The sequence below is a fragment of the Dermacentor albipictus genome, chromosome 7 (assembly GCF_038994185.2).
Source record: "Dermacentor albipictus isolate Rhodes 1998 colony chromosome 7, USDA_Dalb.pri_finalv2, whole genome shotgun sequence".
Classification (NCBI taxonomy): domain Eukaryota; kingdom Metazoa; phylum Arthropoda; class Arachnida; order Ixodida; family Ixodidae; genus Dermacentor; species Dermacentor albipictus.
The window spans coordinates 134,744,081-134,761,728 of NC_091827.1; the positions used below are offsets into that span (position 1 = coordinate 134,744,081).

The 17,648-nt window shown below is 47.7% G+C and overlaps 1 protein-coding gene across 3 annotated transcripts in view; it reads left to right on the plus strand.

The window, feature by feature from the left end:
- Positions 1-17,648, plus strand: part of LOC135911543 (prolyl hydroxylase EGLN3-like) — a 205,179-nt gene that overhangs the window by 52,653 nt on the left and 134,878 nt on the right. For all 3 annotated transcript variants that reach the window (XM_065443861.2, XM_065443862.2, XM_065443863.2), the window contains exon 3: positions 11,694-11,839. In XM_065443861.2, the coding sequence (XP_065299933.1) occupies positions 11,694-11,839 (146 nt within the window). The remainder of the gene's footprint in view (positions 1-11,693; positions 11,840-17,648) is intronic.

Below are 17,648 nucleotides of genomic sequence, written 5' to 3' on the forward strand. Positions count from 1 at the left end.
AGAGTATGTTTTTGTGCACTTCCACTGGCACAGCTTGTTGATGAGGGAGTCTTGCAACATTCCAAGGTATCCTACAGCCTCGGCTAGAGTTACAGGATTTGAATCTACCATTGCATCTTCCTCGTAGCACTCTTCTTCTGGACGAACACTGGAAACAGTTTCCCAATCTGAAAGTTCAGCACAGGCAACGAGTTCACTGTCACACAATAGATAGTCTTCAAACAAAGTGTTGCTGTCAACATCCAACTGGTGACGGACCTCTGTCCACATGCTGGGGGCGGTCACCTCGTCGCACTGTCCCTCGTCCTCACTTTCACCGCACAGAGGGGGAAGGTCCTGATTTATGCCAGCAGTTTCTAATTCTACCTGGTGTTACTGTCCACCAGTAGCCTGTGACCATCTCGGCTGCCTTCCTGATGTTGATGGGGACATTGTTGCCGATCTTTGTGTTGAATAAAATGCACTGAACAAGCCACCGTGACTACTTAACCTTCCAGTTGCCGTCTGACCTTGACCTGCCACTGGCGTTGCAGCACAACACCACTGTAACTCATAATTTCGACTGCTTCCTGCCTTTGCAACTGTCGTTCTTGAACGCGTTATGAAGAGTCTGATAAAACTACGCATTTAGTCGGCATTGTAACTGTTGTCGGGTGAATACCCACTTATGGTATCCCACAGTTTTTCATCCCTCCAGGTTCTTGCCACTTCATGGTCGGCAACCTAGCTTTCGCTGCAAATCATTTTCCACACAATCTCATACCTATCCCGAAATTAGGTAAGCCATCCACTGCTTGCTTCGAAGCCGTGAACGACCAGAAGCAGAGCAAATTCCTTAACTTTGCCCTGTATCATCGGGCTGGACATGGGAATGTTTTATTATTGCAGGTTATGGAGGCATACCGCAATGGCGTTGTCCACTGCTTTGAAATATCGTGTGCAGGGTCATTTCCTGGTGGGATTGAATGAAGTTTCTTCTTCTAGCGATGCAATGTCGATGGTGCAATTCTATAATGCTTCGCAACCTCCACTTGCCTTTGACCGCTGTCCAGACGCTGAAGAGTATTGAGCTTGTCTGAAAGACAGTCGCTTCCGTCTTGTCAACCTCATTACGAAAGTGGGTGCACAAACTGCAATCCTGCTGCTGTTATCCAAAACGAAGATGGCCAAAGAAAACTGATAGGAAAGAAACAATAGACACACCATGTTGCTCGTTTTCGTCTCCTGCAATGCCGCTTAGGTGGCGCTGTAAGCAAAAGCGATGTTACGCTGCTGCCGCTAGACGGGCAATTTGGGGGTGACAGGCATCGACTATGCCAGCCCTGCAGAGTGCACAACTGCATTGAGCTGATTTCAAAAATGAGCCAGAGTCCACTGATAAAGTTCATGCAACTGAAATATTTGCTCTTCAGAAATTTCTTTAACTGAAATGTTTTTGATAGGATGCATGGAAAAACTGACGGAGATTTTCTAAAAGTTTGTTATTTGAAATATTCGATAAATCGACATTTGTACAGCTGAGAGTTTATTGCTGTAAGTCGTTATACAAAAACATTGTGTATTTGGCTCATGTGAATAGTAAAATTTAGTAATTCCAACTGACTGTATCCCTTCCCACCGAACTGCTAACGAGCCAGCGGAACACGCTGGTCAAAGACAGTGCTGTGCCCAGTGGTTATTTACAACATTTTCCTCGGCGCCACCGAAGACAGCATGCGCTCTGCCGATTTATGGCCCGGCCATCTCCATGATCCCAACCAGCGGAAGCGACCGAACAGTGGACACAGAGCGCACAACTGTCTTCGCCGTGTGCTCTGCCTGCTCCGCTCTGGTAACCTGACACCACGGCCAAGTCCCGACTTCGTCGAAGGGGACAGTGGAGCTGCCTCCGAAGAACAGCCACTTGCGCAGCTCACAAAGTCGACTGTCCCAGATGCCCCTCGACCCTGGACAGTCCTCTCAGCCCTCTCTCGCAGCCTCCTTCAGTAGCTTCGGAACGGGAGGCCCGAAACAATGCACTCTAAAGAAATATATATATAACATGGTTGGCGCTGGTCTGTGACAGGGTTGAAACCCAAACTTGGTCACCAGACTCATAGGTAACTTGTAGATGGTGGAGATTGTACCTTATTGCATCTGTACACTGCTGCTGTCTTATGTGCACACAGGCCAGTTGACGTGCTTCCTCGGCGCATTGAATGTACTCCTCGACGTCAGGAGCTAACTGGTCGAGCTAATCGATTTCTTCATACGAAATCATGGCGTCCAGCGTAGTGGTTTGAACATCTCAGCCACAAACAAGGCGAAACGGCGTGAATCATGTAGTTTCCTGTGTGACAGTGTTGTACATTACATATGGCAAGATTTCGTCCCACGTTTTGTATTGCACATCCACGTACATAGAGATCATGTGTGCCAGTGTTTTGTCTTTCTGTCGAGCCATTAGTCTGAGGGTGGTATGCAGTGGCCTTTCGATGACTCGTGTAACTCAACTTGAAGATGTTGTCCAGAAGCTTCGCCGTAAATGCCGTCCCTCGGTCAGTGATGATGAATGACGGTGCGCCATGCCGAAGAACGATGTGATGCATAAAAAACTGGGCAACTTCAGATCCTGTCCCACGTGGTAGTGTTTAGTCTCAGCGTAACGCGTCAAGTAATCAGTTGCGATAATGATCCGCCTATTGCTGGAGGAAGACTAGGGAAATGGTCCAAGAAAGTACATTCCAACTTGATCAAATATGTGGAGGGTCGATGGGTTGTAGAAGGTCTGCAGGCTTCAAGCGTGGTGACTTGCGGCGCTCCTTTCACGTAGCACGCAAGCAGTCAGTCTAGGCCAGTAGTACAGTTGCCGTACCCTGTCCAGCGTCTTTGAGCAGCCCAAGTCACCAGATGTCGGCTCGTCGTGGCAGCATAATAGGATGTTGTCATGAAAAGCTTGAGGCACTACTAGAAGATGTGGCTTGTCGCACGCACCTGTGTTTCTTTTGTGTAAGATGCCCTCTCGTAGGAAAAAATGACAACAACCGTCGCGAAATAGGGTGAGGAACAGTGTGGTAGCCCAAATAACCGCGAGGCACTCCTCTGTGGTGGAATAATTGGACTCTGCGCATGACAGAGTGTGGCTCGCATAGGCGATAACTTGGTCAGTCCCGTCTTGCCATTGCACCAGGATAGCTCTGAGACCAATATTTTTGGCGTCAGTGTGTACTTCTGGGCCAGCACTCTCATAAAAATGACCGAGCACGGGAGAAGACAATCGACATTGTAGCTCCGCAAAGGCGGTCTGTTCTTCATCAGTCCAGAGGAATGTCACCGAGCACACGTAAAATGAAATAACGGCTCTGCAATTTTCAAAAAATTTTCAGTGAAGCGTCGATAATATGCACACAAGCCCGAAAATCATTGAACACTTGTTGGTTGGAGCTAGAAAAGCAGCTATGGCAGCAGTCTTCTCGGGATCGGGCCCCACACCTGCTGCGCTCACGACGTGACCAAGGAACTTCAGTTCCTTGTAACCGAAATGGCATTTCTCTGGCTTGAGTGTAAGATCAGCTGATCAAATAGCTTCGAGTACATTCCGAAGGCATCGAAGGTACTTATAAAAAGTTTCCAAAAAGACGTCATCGAGATAGATGAGGCAGCTTTGCCATTTGAGGTCAGCGAGAACAATATCCATAATTCGCTGGAATGTGGCTGGAGCGGAACAGAGGCTGGAAAGGAGTACTCTAAATTTATAAAGGCTGTCCGGAGTCACAAAAGCAGTTTTCTCTTGGTCCCGCTCATCTACTTCAATTTGCCAGCAGCCGCTTTTCAGATTGATAAAGGAGAAATACTTCACACGCCTCAGCCTACCCAGAGAATCGTTGACATGAGGCAATGGGTGCACGTTTTTCTTTGTGACGTTGTTTAGCTTCCAGTAATTAACACAAAACCGAAGCGTGCCATGTTTCTTTTTAACAAGAACGACTGGCAATGACCAGGGACTGCATGAAGGCTGTATTACGCCGTCCTGAAGCATTTCCTTCACCTGCATTTGAATCGCATGTCGTTCTGTTGCTGAAACACGATCAGGCTTTTGCCACATGGGGGGCGCGTCGTCATAGGTGATGATACAGTGTTTCGTAATCTATGTTTGACGTATCTTTGATGACCGTGCAAAGCAAGAGTGGAACTCAAGCAACAGCTCGCGCAGGGGTTGTTTGTTCTCTTCAGGAAGTGTTGCACTAATGTTGATGTTGCGTAGAGGTGCTTCAACAGCGCCGATTGCCTCGGAAACAAAACACTCAGTGACATCGGCGATCAGGTCGGCGTAGGCGATGACAATACGGGGAAAAAGGGCCCGGTGTTTGTAGCTGAAGTTCGTGAGAACTTCAGTGCCCATCATGGAGATCAGTAAGGCTTCTTGCTATGCAAACACCTGGAGAAAGCAGGAGAGAGCGATTGCTTTCTGCAACCGCTTCACCATGTAAGAGTCTGTCACATGTCACTTGAACCATGACACTTGCCCTTAGTGGTAACATGACAGTGTCATCGATGACAGGAAGAGATGCTCGAGGGTGGATGGTGTTGGTCGTTGCTGTGGCGCTCTTTGTTGAGAAAGTGACGAGGTGTTGTCGAATGTTAACGATAGCTCAGTGCTCCCTGAGAAAGTCCATGCCGATGATTAGGTCTTGTGAACACTGAGGGAGAATGCGCAAGATGGCAACAAACGTAGAGCCGCGAATTTGTATTCATGCCGTGTACATGCCGAGTGGTGTGACGATGTGCCCACCAGCTGTACGAACTGGCGTTTGATTTTAAGGCGTCCTCCTTTTCTTCGAAAGGGTGGCCAGTTTGTCGCTAATTATAGAATAATCCGCTCCAGTGTCCACTAAAGCAGTCAATTTACAACTGTCGAGCAGTACAGGAATGTCATTCTTCTTCCGTAATCAGCAGGTACTGTCATCGTTGATGTATCGTTAGTCCGCGTACGCGTCAGTAGGGGTCCTTGAGCATGTCCAGACTGAGCGGCCTCGCCCCCGTAGGCTGCTGTGGTTAGTTTTCCTGGCGCAGGCTGGGCGATCGGCGCTGCACCACACTCATATATGTACAGTGAGTCGGAGAAAACTGTCACGGCGTAGGGGAGCGTGACTGGTGTCGAGCCGATGGGGATCCGCGCTGTTGGGCAACGTATTCTACAATTTCAGGAGGATGCTGGCCGAACTTAGGTCGCGGCGAGTTTGCTGAGAATCCGCGAAGTTCGAGCTCTCAATAGCACTGGGAGTAGACATGCCCAGCTTCGCCACAGTGAAAGCAAAGGGGACTGCGATCTGGTGCCCGCCACACATGTGATTTCCTTGGGGCCTTTTGGTGGTCCTGGTAACACGAGGCCGCTTGAACGGGCTGTAGCATAGCCGGGCACGCGGTGCGACGTGGGTAGGAAGGTGGGGCAGGTTGCCTCAAAGCTTGCGGATGACATATGGGGGCTGTCAGTTCTTAGCAGTCAAGCTTCTGTGTTGAAGGGGGGTTCTCTTCGCGCATGCTGGACTACGTCACGGAGAACGCTAGACAAGGAGCTGAGCGTCGGCTATAAGGGTACTGACAGTTTCTGGAGTTCTTCGCAGTTTACAGGATGAATGAGCTCTCGAAGGAAATCGATGTGGCCCCTGAGAGCTCAAAAAAAGTCTATAGGGGAGACAGCTTTCACTTGGCGTTCGTATGATAGTGCCCGCTGCCGAAGAGTCTGTTCCATGGTGACGGCCTCGGAAAGAAATCCTGACAGTTTTAGGAGGACTGCGTGCGAGACCGTCGAACAGCTGTTCTTTCACTCCACACATCAGGTACCGTACCTTTTCTTCCGACATGCTGGGGTCGGCATGTCGAAAGAGACACATCATGTCCTCGACGTACACTGCAACACCTTCGTTCGGCATTTGTATACGGGACTGGAGGTCACGCTCAGCTCACTCTCGGCAGGGCTCCCATACGTCTCAAGAAGCTGGCGTTTGAATTCTGCCCATGAAGTCAGGGCATCTGCACTGTTCTCATACCAAACACTTGCGTCATTGTTAAGGCTGAAATATATGTTTTTCGGTTTGTCTGCATCATCCCACTTGTTGAACATGGCAACACGTTCATAGTGCACCAGCCACTCTTCAACATCCTCATGTATGGCGCTATGAAAGGGATTCGGTGTTCGCGGATTGAGCGTACAATGAATCGCGTTGTGCCTTTCATACTGGTTGGGGTGGTCGGAGCTGCCATTTTCTCTGGGAGGAGTCCAAACTCAGGGGCTTGTCCACAGATCCTTCGGCTGGCGCGGTGTACAGGCATAACCACCAGTAAGGGGCTGGAGCTCCTGCTGAGCGGAGGGGTTTGGTGCATAGATTAGAGAACCCCACACCTCCACCAGTTTGTTACACGCTAAGGCAAGAGCAAGCAACAGTACCGGCAGCCAGACACGAAGGTACGGTACTCCAGCTGGTGCTGGATCTTCCTTGACTTCATCGTTTTCTACGCCGCTTTTGCTGGGCATGCAATGCTGACTGTTTGCTGGCCCAAAAAACCAGGTGGCAATATTAAGTTAATGACTTTGGTGAAGTGGTACGAAACACATCATTTCAGCATTTGTATTCCAGTGTGCCGGGGTACTGCGCATCAAACTGCGCAAACGGCATGGACGGTTGACAAAGCCTTTTACGCGGTGTCGCGCGGATGGACGAGACTGGCCAGCTCCAAAAGTGACAAGATATGCTAGATGCGTTCACCTTGTTTACAGAGGTGAGTTCGGCCCTGCAGGGGCGTCTGCGTGAGCAGGCGTTTGGTGTGTTGCGACACCACGTACCCGAGCACACGAGGGTTGGACCCTCCCATGTGTAGCCGTGCGCGGCTTAGCCGTGTCTGGGGAAAGGGGGATCCTGGAGGTTGAGCCGATGCTGGGTGCTTGGACCTTTAAGGCCCCCCCGGTGGAGGCAACACACCTCTTCGGCCTCTGCTTCGTATACACGGCACCTCCAGACTGACCCACCTGGAGGAAATCGGCAGTCACCTTTTCCTGTCCCTCTATTCAATCTTTTGTTTTCCCTCTCGGTATCTCTTCTTTCCTGTCTTATCACTTCTTCTCACTTCCAAATTTCTAGGCGGCAAGGGTTAACCTGGTTTATGTATCCAACCTTGGGTATTTTATATTGGGTTATAGTGGCTACGTACAGCTGGCGTCTGCGTTTCCTCCCGGACTCGTTGCGTCCCCTTGTTGGGCTCGGTAGTGGGCGGCTGGCGTAGCTGCTGAAATTAAGATATTCTGCAGAACTAAGATGTCATTCCCCCCCCCCCCCCCCTTTCCGATCATCCTCTTTGAAAAAGAGGACGCACCGAAAAAACTTTTCAGCTATTCAGCCAGCGCAAAGAAACTTTCCCCCGCTTTCATGTGATACACAGTCAAGATCCCGAAAAGACAGGCAGAACTATCTCACCTTTTATCGTAGCTAAATGCCTTACCGACACACTAGGTGCTGGCTACGAAGTGACGAAAATGAGCAGTGGTGACCTTCTTCTTGAGGTCTGCGACACTCAACAGCATGGCAAACTCTCTAATCTCCTAGCATTCCGTAATGTGGCAAACACCGTTACTCCCCACCGATCATTGAATATGTGCAAAGGAGTCATCTCTGATGAAGATCTATTGAGCCTAAGTGAAAAAGAGCTCCTGGAGGGCTGGAAAGAACACAATGTTATTCAAGTGCAAAGAATAAAGATCAAGCGAGACAGCCAAGATATTCTTACTAAGCATCTCATCCTTACCTTTGCATCGAGTGTGCTACCAGAAACTCTAGAAACGGGATATACCAAAATTAGAGTCGGGCCTTACATCCCAAACCCCCGAAGATGCTTCAAGTGTCAGAGATATGGCCATGGTTCGCAAAGCTGCCGTGGTCGACTAACCTGTGCAAAGTGTGGTGAACACGAACATGAATCAAACACCTGTAATGGCACACTCCACTGTCCCAACTGGGATGGTGGACACGCAGCATACTCTAGAACTTGCCCTACATGGAAAAAAGAAAAAGTCATAATCACAATGAAAATTAAAGAAAACATCTCATTTCAAGAAGTGTGGAAACATGTTTCCTTTTTCCATACCTCAGGGTATGCTGGTGCGGCGCGCAAGGGGGCAACGTCACAGCAGACTCCGGCTCCGGCCCAGCCCACAACGAGTGTGGTTGCGGCCTTGCCACCAGCCCCCCTGGCGTCAGCAGCCAGCGCTGCTGCGCCGTCCCAGAAGGAGGGTCCATCGACCTCTGGGTTGGTGGCCTCCAAGGCCCTGCTTTTCGAGGCAAGGCCTACGGCGAAAACACCCCGCTCATGTGAGCGGAAGTCCAGCGGCTCCCAAGAGTCGGTGGACACAACCCTGAGCCAGAAGGCGCATCTAGCGCCTCGGGAGCAGCGCGAGTGTCGTGACCGCTTCAAAAAAGACAAAACCCGTACCATTATCACGGGGCCTGAATAGGCTCCGTAAGTCATTTCTCTAACTTGACTCCTCTTGACACACAGCATAAAAACACGAACAATATGGCTACACAAATAATACACTGGAACGTTTGAGGTCTTCTCCACAACCTCGATGACATTAAAGAACTCTTACACAAACATAACCCAAAGGTGCTGTGTGTTCGGGACACGCATCTTAAATGCACACAAACTTTCTTTGTCAGTACGCCATCTACTGTAAAGACCGCAACAATGCGAATACCTCGTTTGGTGGTGTAGCAATAGTTGTAGACAAGTCCGTAGCTTGTCACCATGTCGCCCTTCAGACGCCCCTTGAGGCAGTGTCAATTCGGGCAATTCTTTTTAATAAATTGATCACTGTATGTCGCTTATACATACACCCTAATTTTCATTTGGAAAAAAGTGATTTTTATAACCTAATTGACCAGCTTCAAGACCCTTACATACTCGCTGGCGATTTTAATGCCAACCACACCATGTGGGGAGACTCGCGATGTGACGTGAGAGGTCGTTTCATTGAAAAATTTCTTGTGAACTCCGGTGCATGCCTCTTCAACAAGAAGGAGGCAACTTATTATAATATTCATAATAATTCATATTCATCACTAAACCTGTCTATTGGCTCGGCTTCAATTTTCCCGGACTTGCAATGGCATGTAATAAAAAATCCCTATGGAAGTGACCACTTCCCTGTAATGTTAAATTCAATGCCTCAACATGAATGCCCCCTACGTACACCCCGGTGGAAACTAGCCTCCGCCGAATGGAATGATTTTAAGGTAGCAACTTACTTATCACGAGATCTTATCACTGATTTTAACATAGACAATGCAGTAGCATCTTTTACTTGTTTTGTAATCGACGCAGCTGAAAAGTTCATTCCCCAAACACAAGGTCTGTCTTGTAAAAGACCAGTACCCTGGTGGAATGAACAGTGCAGACTGGCATGAAAGAAACAAAACAAAGCGTGGGGTTTGCTGCGTTGCTCCCCGACTGCAAAAAACCTCATAGAATTTAAACTGGCAAAGTCACAAGGAAGGCGCACACGGAGACAGGCAAAGAGGGCTAGCTGGGAGAGGTTTCTCTCGGACATCACTTCTTACACCCAAGTGTTCAAAGTATGGAATGTCGTAAGAAAGATAAAGGGGCAACAAATCCACCCTCTGCCCTTAGTGGACGACCAAGGGACTACCTTGGAAGACCAGGCAAACGCTCTGGGCGAACACTTCGAACATGTATCAAGCTCCACACATTACACAAAATCATTCCTCAAATATAAACAATTAGCTGAACTTAAGACACTTGATCGTAAATGCCGTCTGGACGAACCATATAACCGTCCTTTTAATTTTGCCGAGCTTAAAGCTGCATTGAGCACATGTAGAAGCTCTGCACCGGGAGCTGATAGAATCATGTATGACATGATTAAGAGCTTACACGAAGACACACAAATGACACTTCTGGCACTTTACAACGCTATCTGGGCTGCTGGATACCTCCCATCCTCATGGAAGGAAGCTATTGTTATTCCCGTCTTGAAGCTGGGTAAAGACCCTTCCTTGACGGCAAGTTATCGCCCGATAGCTCTTACAAGTTGTCTTTGTAAGCTATTTGAAAAAATGATTAATCGTAGACTAATGCATTTCCTTGAACTGAACAATATGCTTGATCCCTATCAGTGTGGCTTCAGAGAAGGGCGGTCCACAACTGATCATCTTGTACACATTGAAGGAAATATCCGCGATGCATTTGTACATAAACAGTTATCGATATTCCTCAACATGGAGAAGGCATACGACACGACGCGGCGATACGGGATCTTGCGAAACTTGTCGGGGATGGGCATCTGTGGAAATATGCTAAACATAATAGAAAGCTCTCTGTCCAAACGTACCTTCCGCGTGAAAATCGGCATTGTATTGTTGCAACCTTATATACAAGAAAATGGTGTACCTCGAGGAGGTGTGCTTAGCTGCACGCTCTTTATTGTGAAAATGAACACCCTTCGTGCTTCATTACCGCCAGCCATTTTTTATTCTGTTTACGTAGATGATATACAAATAGGTTTCAAATCCTGCAACCTTGCAGTGTGTGAGAGGCACGTACAACAGGGCTTGAACAAAGTATCTAAATGGGCAGACGAAAACGGATTTAAAGTGAACCCAAACAAAAGTTCTTGTGTGCTTTTCACAAGAAAGAGAGGGCTCGTTGCAGATCCCAATATCAAAATGTATGGCCAGCAAATCCCTGTGAACAAAGAGCACAAGTTCTTAGATATCATACTTGACTCTAAACTAACATTTATTCCACACACTAAGTATCTCAAGGTGAAATGCTTAAAAACAATGAACTTACTGAAAATTTTATCCCATACAACATGGGGCAACGACAGAAAATGTTTGATGAATCTTCACAAAAGCCTCATGCTATCATGATTGGACTACGGTGCCATGATCTATCATTCTGCAGCCCCGAGCACGCTAAAGATGCTAGATCCGGTTCACCATTTAGGAATCCGACTGGCCACTGGCGCTTTCAGAACAAGTCCCATTGAAAGTTTGTATGTAGAATCAAATCTACTCACTCCATCTCCATCTCCAGAGAACTCCAACTCCATCACTCCATCTCCAGAGAACATACATCAGCCAAACATATTTCCTGAAAGTCCACTCTAATCTTCAACATCCGTGTTTTAATACTGTTAACGATATGACATATGATACACTCTTTCGTAATCGTTCCTCTTTAAGACAGCCCTTTTCACTTCGTGTGAGGGAGCTTAGTGTTAAAATGGATGTCCCAATCCATTTAATTCCATTAACTCCAATCCATTTAACTCCAATCCATTAGTGTTAAATGGATGTCCCAAAATGGATGTCACTGCTTCAATAATAGTTTTTTTCTTTAGAGTTAGTGCTAAATGAAATTGCAGCGTTGCCAGATGTTGTGGTTACTTCACCTACCATAGGTACTTTTTTAGATAACATAAAAACTTGGACATTCTCTGACCCTCGGCTGGTACCACTATTTCCTTGTCATTACATTTATGTGAAACTGACGTCTTTCTTGCTCCTGCATGAATGTATTTAAATAACTGTATGCATCCAACCTTATAGTGGCCCAACATACAGCTATCATTTAATGAAGGTACTCGGCCCAGTGCAAGGGATCGCTGCAGTAACCCTCATACCTTGGGTTCCCTGCAGCAGCCAGGCCCGAAGCCTTGAGGCCCCCGTCGTCCAGCTGGTTCCGACAGATGTGTGCCAACGTGATCCATGATCTCAACGCTTTCGGCATTTGTGTCATCGACAACTTCCTGGGCAATGAGCGTGGCTCAATGATATTTGACGAGGTAAGCAGTTTGTTGCACCACATTCTCACTGCGGCACCCATGCATCGTAAACGGCTTGATGATCAGGGGTGCGATCTTGTACGCGTTCCAAAATAGAACGGAGGCGGTTCGTTCTTTACGTCACGAAATAGGCGGTATGTGTCGTTCCGTTCGTCCGATAGCAGACGACACGGAATGATTGACAGCAGATATCACGTCACAATTGATGTCGTGGCGTTCGGCACGGTTCAAATTGACGAATTGTATTTGTCTCGGTGGAACGAACCGCCTCCGTTCTATTTTGGAACGCGTACAAGATCGCACCCCAGGTGTACTGTGCCACACGTGAAAGCGGACTTTTCAGGCACAGAAGGCATATGAAGATGTCAGAAAATCTGAGTTTGGACAAATTAATTTAAAGGGACACAGCGACACCTTTTATATAACGTCTGGAATATCTTTTGTATTGAAGAGCATTTCCTCTTCTATTTTCTACAATAAAATACTTTTGAAGGCACCTTGTGTGATTAAAGCATCAAACTTTGTATTACTAATGCAGAAATTCAATCCCGGTTGGTATTCAAGACCAATTTTGCTCAAGTTTTTAGATCCTTATGTCTTGTGCAGCATTTGAGAGAACGAGCACAATAGCCAGCCGAGACATTCACTGTTCATATAGCAACGATTTTTTACCTCTGCAAATATTTGGATGGCTTCTATGCATAAAACTGGCAAGGTTAAGGGGGGAAGCAGGGATCACATCGTGAGAATCGTGAAAAAAAGAAAATTGATTTTTTATTCTTTTTATTTATTAATTTTTTTCGGTATACCTACATCGCCTGTATGACATTTTCGTTGGGGGGTTAAAATACAGGTGGTCACAATAGAAACATATTCAGCAACATCAAAAGAATACACCAGTAAATACAACATTGTTTAAGCACTGAAATTCGCAAAAGCAAAAGACAAACTAACCAAGTACAAAACAAAGTAAGTAGCAAAAAAAAGTTGTGTATGTGCAGAGATGAATAACAGAACAATCAAAGAATATGGCTCTCAATAGCATTTTCAAAACTAGAAGCTGCCATCACTTCATTAGGGAGCTCATTCCAATTGTTAATCGTGTTAGGAAAAAATGAATACTTAAACACATTGGTACGGCACTGATAAGCTCTAATTTTGTTAGTGTAGTCTCTCCTAGATGAAACGTAATGTGGCTCCTTGATGAACAGTGTTTTGTCGATAGCAGTTTTACTTTTATATATATTATAAAGGAATTTCAATCTTAGGATTTTCCTGCATGAAGAAAGAGTTTTCCAACCCAACCCTTCCCGTATTCTGGATCCTCTGATAGTAAAATTATAATTTCCTGTTACGAACTGTTCTGCTTGCTTCTGGACGCATTCTATTTTTTCTGTGAGGTGTTTAGTGTATGGATCCCAGATTACGCATGCATATTCTAGAATAGGCCTGACGTTTGTTAAATACAAAGTTGCCTTCAGTGATGAAGGAGAATGCTTAAAATTTCGTCAGAAAAAGTGAAGAAGATGGTAAGCTTTCGCGCTAATTGAGTTAACATGATTAGTCCAACGTCAGGCGCTTCAGAAAGTATAACTCCGAGGTACTTAACATCCTGAGAGGTACTGAGTGCAATATTATTTACGCAATAGGAACTGGGGAATTTTCGTTTTCTTTGTAAACTGCACATGGTAGCATTTACCAGTATTCAGAGTCATCTGCCACCGCTTGCACCAGCTAGATACTTTTTCAAGGTCGTCCTGTAAGACAGACATATCGGCATGACATTTCACTGTACGATACATGACGCAGTTGTCGGCATACAGTCTAATTGTTGATTTAAAGCCTACTACTAAATCATTAATATAAACAAGGAACAAAAGTGACCGAAGCACAGAGCCCTGAGGCACTCCCGATAGCATGTGCATTGGAGCCGATGTCACCCCATTAAGAACAACTTGAACAACTTGCTGTTTGCGCAGGTGTAAATAATCCTTTATCCAGCCAAGAATATGTTAAGGAATGCCTAGGAATGATGATCTTAAGCAACGTAGATTGTGGGGGACGACATCAGATGCTTTTCACAGATCAAGAAACAGTGCATCTATCTGTTCACCATGGTCCAGGCCAAGTGCAATGTCGTGAGTGAGTTCGGCTAGTTGTGTTACGCACGAAAAACCAGAGCGGAACGCATGCTGAGCCGAAACTGTTTGTTTTGGCATCTACAGTGCTCTATCTACACTGTATTAAAACCGTTTAGCTGATAATGCACTTTAAGCGTGCGAAAAAAAAAATTATTTTGTCAGTGCCGACTGTGAGAGAGGAGCTTAAAATTGCCTAAGAGCACCAAAGGTTGTGTAGTCGCCTCTAGTCTTTCCCGCCACAGAGCGCAACCACCTTGGTATTGTTCGAAAGTTCAGAGTTCTGCCTTTTTGTGCCCACCCTCCTCACCTGCTATAATCATGTAGGAGAAATGCAAAAGTCAAGGGTCAATCAGACAAAGTACATGATGCTTGTGGCCCTCCTATTGGTTCAGTGTGCCAGCACACTGAGAGGCACCTTATGATTGGGTGTTGCTACAGCAACGTGCTCCGACACTGCCGGTGAGTGTTTGCATGCTAGGTCAGCTTCGAAAACATTGTTAATGTACAGTTTCTTTGTTGATCACAGCAGATCACACAGTGATCACAAGTGGTGAATTGGTGCTCGCTGAAAATAAAATGAAAGTTCTAAACCAGACCCGCCTACAGAGATAAAGCGCAATCCTCCTCTGCTTATTATGGGGAAAAGAGGTGGTTATCCCATGGTTCAAACAGGCCAGTGACAAGATAGCGCCGGATCGACCGAAGAAGTCGTTGGCGCATCATGCAATCCTGCACCGCATCCGTAATGAAGCAACAGCGAAGCAAACCATTGCCCTTTCTAGACAAGCCGACATATGGGCGTAGTTTTACTTTGGAGACTCTACAGGATATTTGTTCCCGCACCCCTCTGTGCATACGCGGGTACGTGTTCATGCACTTAATGTCAACATCAGCAGAGACGGCACACTTGTTGTTCTAAAAAAGGAAACGTGAAACAGCGCCGGCGGCATGGCTCACATGAAAGCTACATTGATGGGGTGGCACTACAAAGTGCGGGTTCAGTTTTGTGACACGGATGGGATTTTTCGCATATAAACGTTATTGTTTCAACGTAAGTAGCTGCCAGAGGTGACTGAGAAGCTTCGCCAAACCAATACCATGCTGGGCTGCCTGGGAACACGTTTTGAGATCGAAAAAAAAAAAAAAGAAACATGCAGTTGTCCAAAACATCCTGAATAAAGGGAAAATCAGACATCCACTCGTTCGTAGCAATTGCTACAAAGGAAACCCATACGGGTTCTTCGAAAGAAAAGCCTCATAGTTGAAGAAAAATTTGTCCTGGTCTGGGACTCGAATCCGGGATCACCGCCTTTCCGGGGCAGCCACTCTACCATCTGAGCTAACCGGGCGGCTAGCAGATGGCAGGGCAAAGTCGAATTTGACAACAACACGAAGCAAAGGCAAGAGTTTGACATAATAGTTCTGTGAAAACCCGCAAGGTGGAGATAAGTAATGAATAAAGGGAAAATCAGACATCCACCTGTTCATAGCATTTGCTACTGTGACGAAGAAGATCGGCAGGCTGAAAAGCCCCATTGCCATCGCATGGCTCGCACCCAGTTCGCTCGCTGGCTGCGCCCTACCTGCTGTTGCCGCGTTGGTCGCTGCTTCTCTACGACCCGAATAAACCCCCTTTACAGTTGGTGGAGGTGCGGGGTACAACCGGAATTCTGGAACTTCGCAACCGGACACTGCAGCCTGTCTTCATTATGCCGGAAGAAGGACCACCGCAACCACAACCCGCTGCCCCGGTGACTACCGTGCTCTGCCCCGGCCCGCTGCGTCAACGCGACCCACCCATCTTCAGCGGTACCGAAGACCATGACGTAGAAGACTGGCTCGCTGACTACGACTGGGTGAGCATCCACAACCACTGGGACGACACCAAAAAACTGAATTACGTATCGTTTTAATTCAGCGGTGTCGCCAGCGTGTGGCACCGCAACCATGAACGTGATCTCACGACGTGGCCAGCCTTCAAAACTAACGTGACGGAGATATTCGGGCGCCCCGCCGTTCGCAAGCTTCGTGCCGAGCAACGTTTGCGTGGCCGTGCGCAACAGTGCGGGGAGACATTTACAAGTTATATAGACGATGTTGTCGACCTCTGCAACCGTGTTGACGTCACAATGGCTGATGCCGAGCAGATCCGCCATATCTTAAACGGCATTGAAGACGACGCCTTCCAGATGCTGTTGGCGAAAAATCCGGCGACAGTCTCTGAACTCGTCAGTCTCTGCCAAAGCTTCGACGAACTCCGCAAACAACGCCTAGCCACCCGCCAATCTCCTCCTCAGGCGACTTCAATGTCGAGCTTGGCTGTTTCCCCGGATAATACGTCGCTCCTGCTACAGATCAAGGAGTTCGTCCGTGAAGAGGTGGCTCGTCAGCTTTCTCTGATTCCCCTCACACACAGCCAGTCGAATTCTCCGCTGACACCCGCTCTCCAATCTGTCATCAAGGAGCAGGTAGCCGACCACATTCCACCTTCTCTCCAGCAGGCTCCGGTTGCCGCTCCCTTGACGTACGCCGCAGTCGCTTCGAGGCCTGCACCACAGACCTACGGTCACCTTCGCCCGCCTTTGCGCCCGCCCGTATCCGCTCCGGTCCGGCCACTGGTGCAGTATGCACGACCTCAAGATCATTGGCGCACGGAAGTTAATCGGCCGATTTGTTTTTATTGTGGCCGTGCAGGACACGTAGCACGTCACTGTCGCCTCCTTACCCCCAACGTCCCCAACGATGTGCGTCCATATGCGCCACGTTTCCACCAACGCCGCAACTATTCGGACACCTTTGAATCTCCTCCTGTTGTCGACACCGCATTCTCCGCCGCTCGCCGTTCACCTTCTCCTCGCCGCCGCTCGCTTTCCCCCATGCACCGGCGTCGGAGCCCTTTGTGCCAGGAAAACTAAATATCGCAGTTCAGGAGGCGAGAACTGCGGTGCCAGCGAAATGTAAAAGGCCTCACACTTCTCCGAAGAATGTTATTGAAATCGCAATTGAAGGAACATTGACGCTAGCACTTGTCGACACCGGCGCTGCACTTTCAGCGATAGATGCCCGTATTTGCCGCAAGATCGGAAAAGTGACGACGCCACTTTCTGGACTGTCTCTTCGAACTGCCAACGCGAAGCACGTCGAGCCATCCGGCGCCTGCACTGCTCGTGTCGTCATTCAGGACGTCCTCTATATCATAGAATTCGTCGTGTTGCCATCATGTTCACACGACGTCATATTAGGTTGGGACTTTCTCTCCACACATCATGCGATCATTCACTGCGCCCGCGCTGAAATCGAGCTGTTTCAGTTTTCGACCGATGTTATCACTGACCATAAGGCCCATTGTCGCAAAATCGCTGTTTCAGCCGACACCGTTATACCTGCCTGGTCTTCCACTCTTGTCAGTATCTCTTGCGAATCTGTAGATGACGGCACAGTACTCTTCGCTCCGTCTGAACTCTTAGTCCGCCGCCGTTCACTACCACTGCTGTTCGCCGTCCTCGAGTTCAAAGCTGGCGCCTCTCTCATGTGCGTCTCCAACCCATCGGCTGAACCAATTACTTTACGCCGCCGTGAAAGCCTTGGCAGAGCAGAGCCACTGACCTCATCTTCAATATTTGACACGATGGACGACTCCACTTATCTTGCTGCTCTCGAGGCATCGC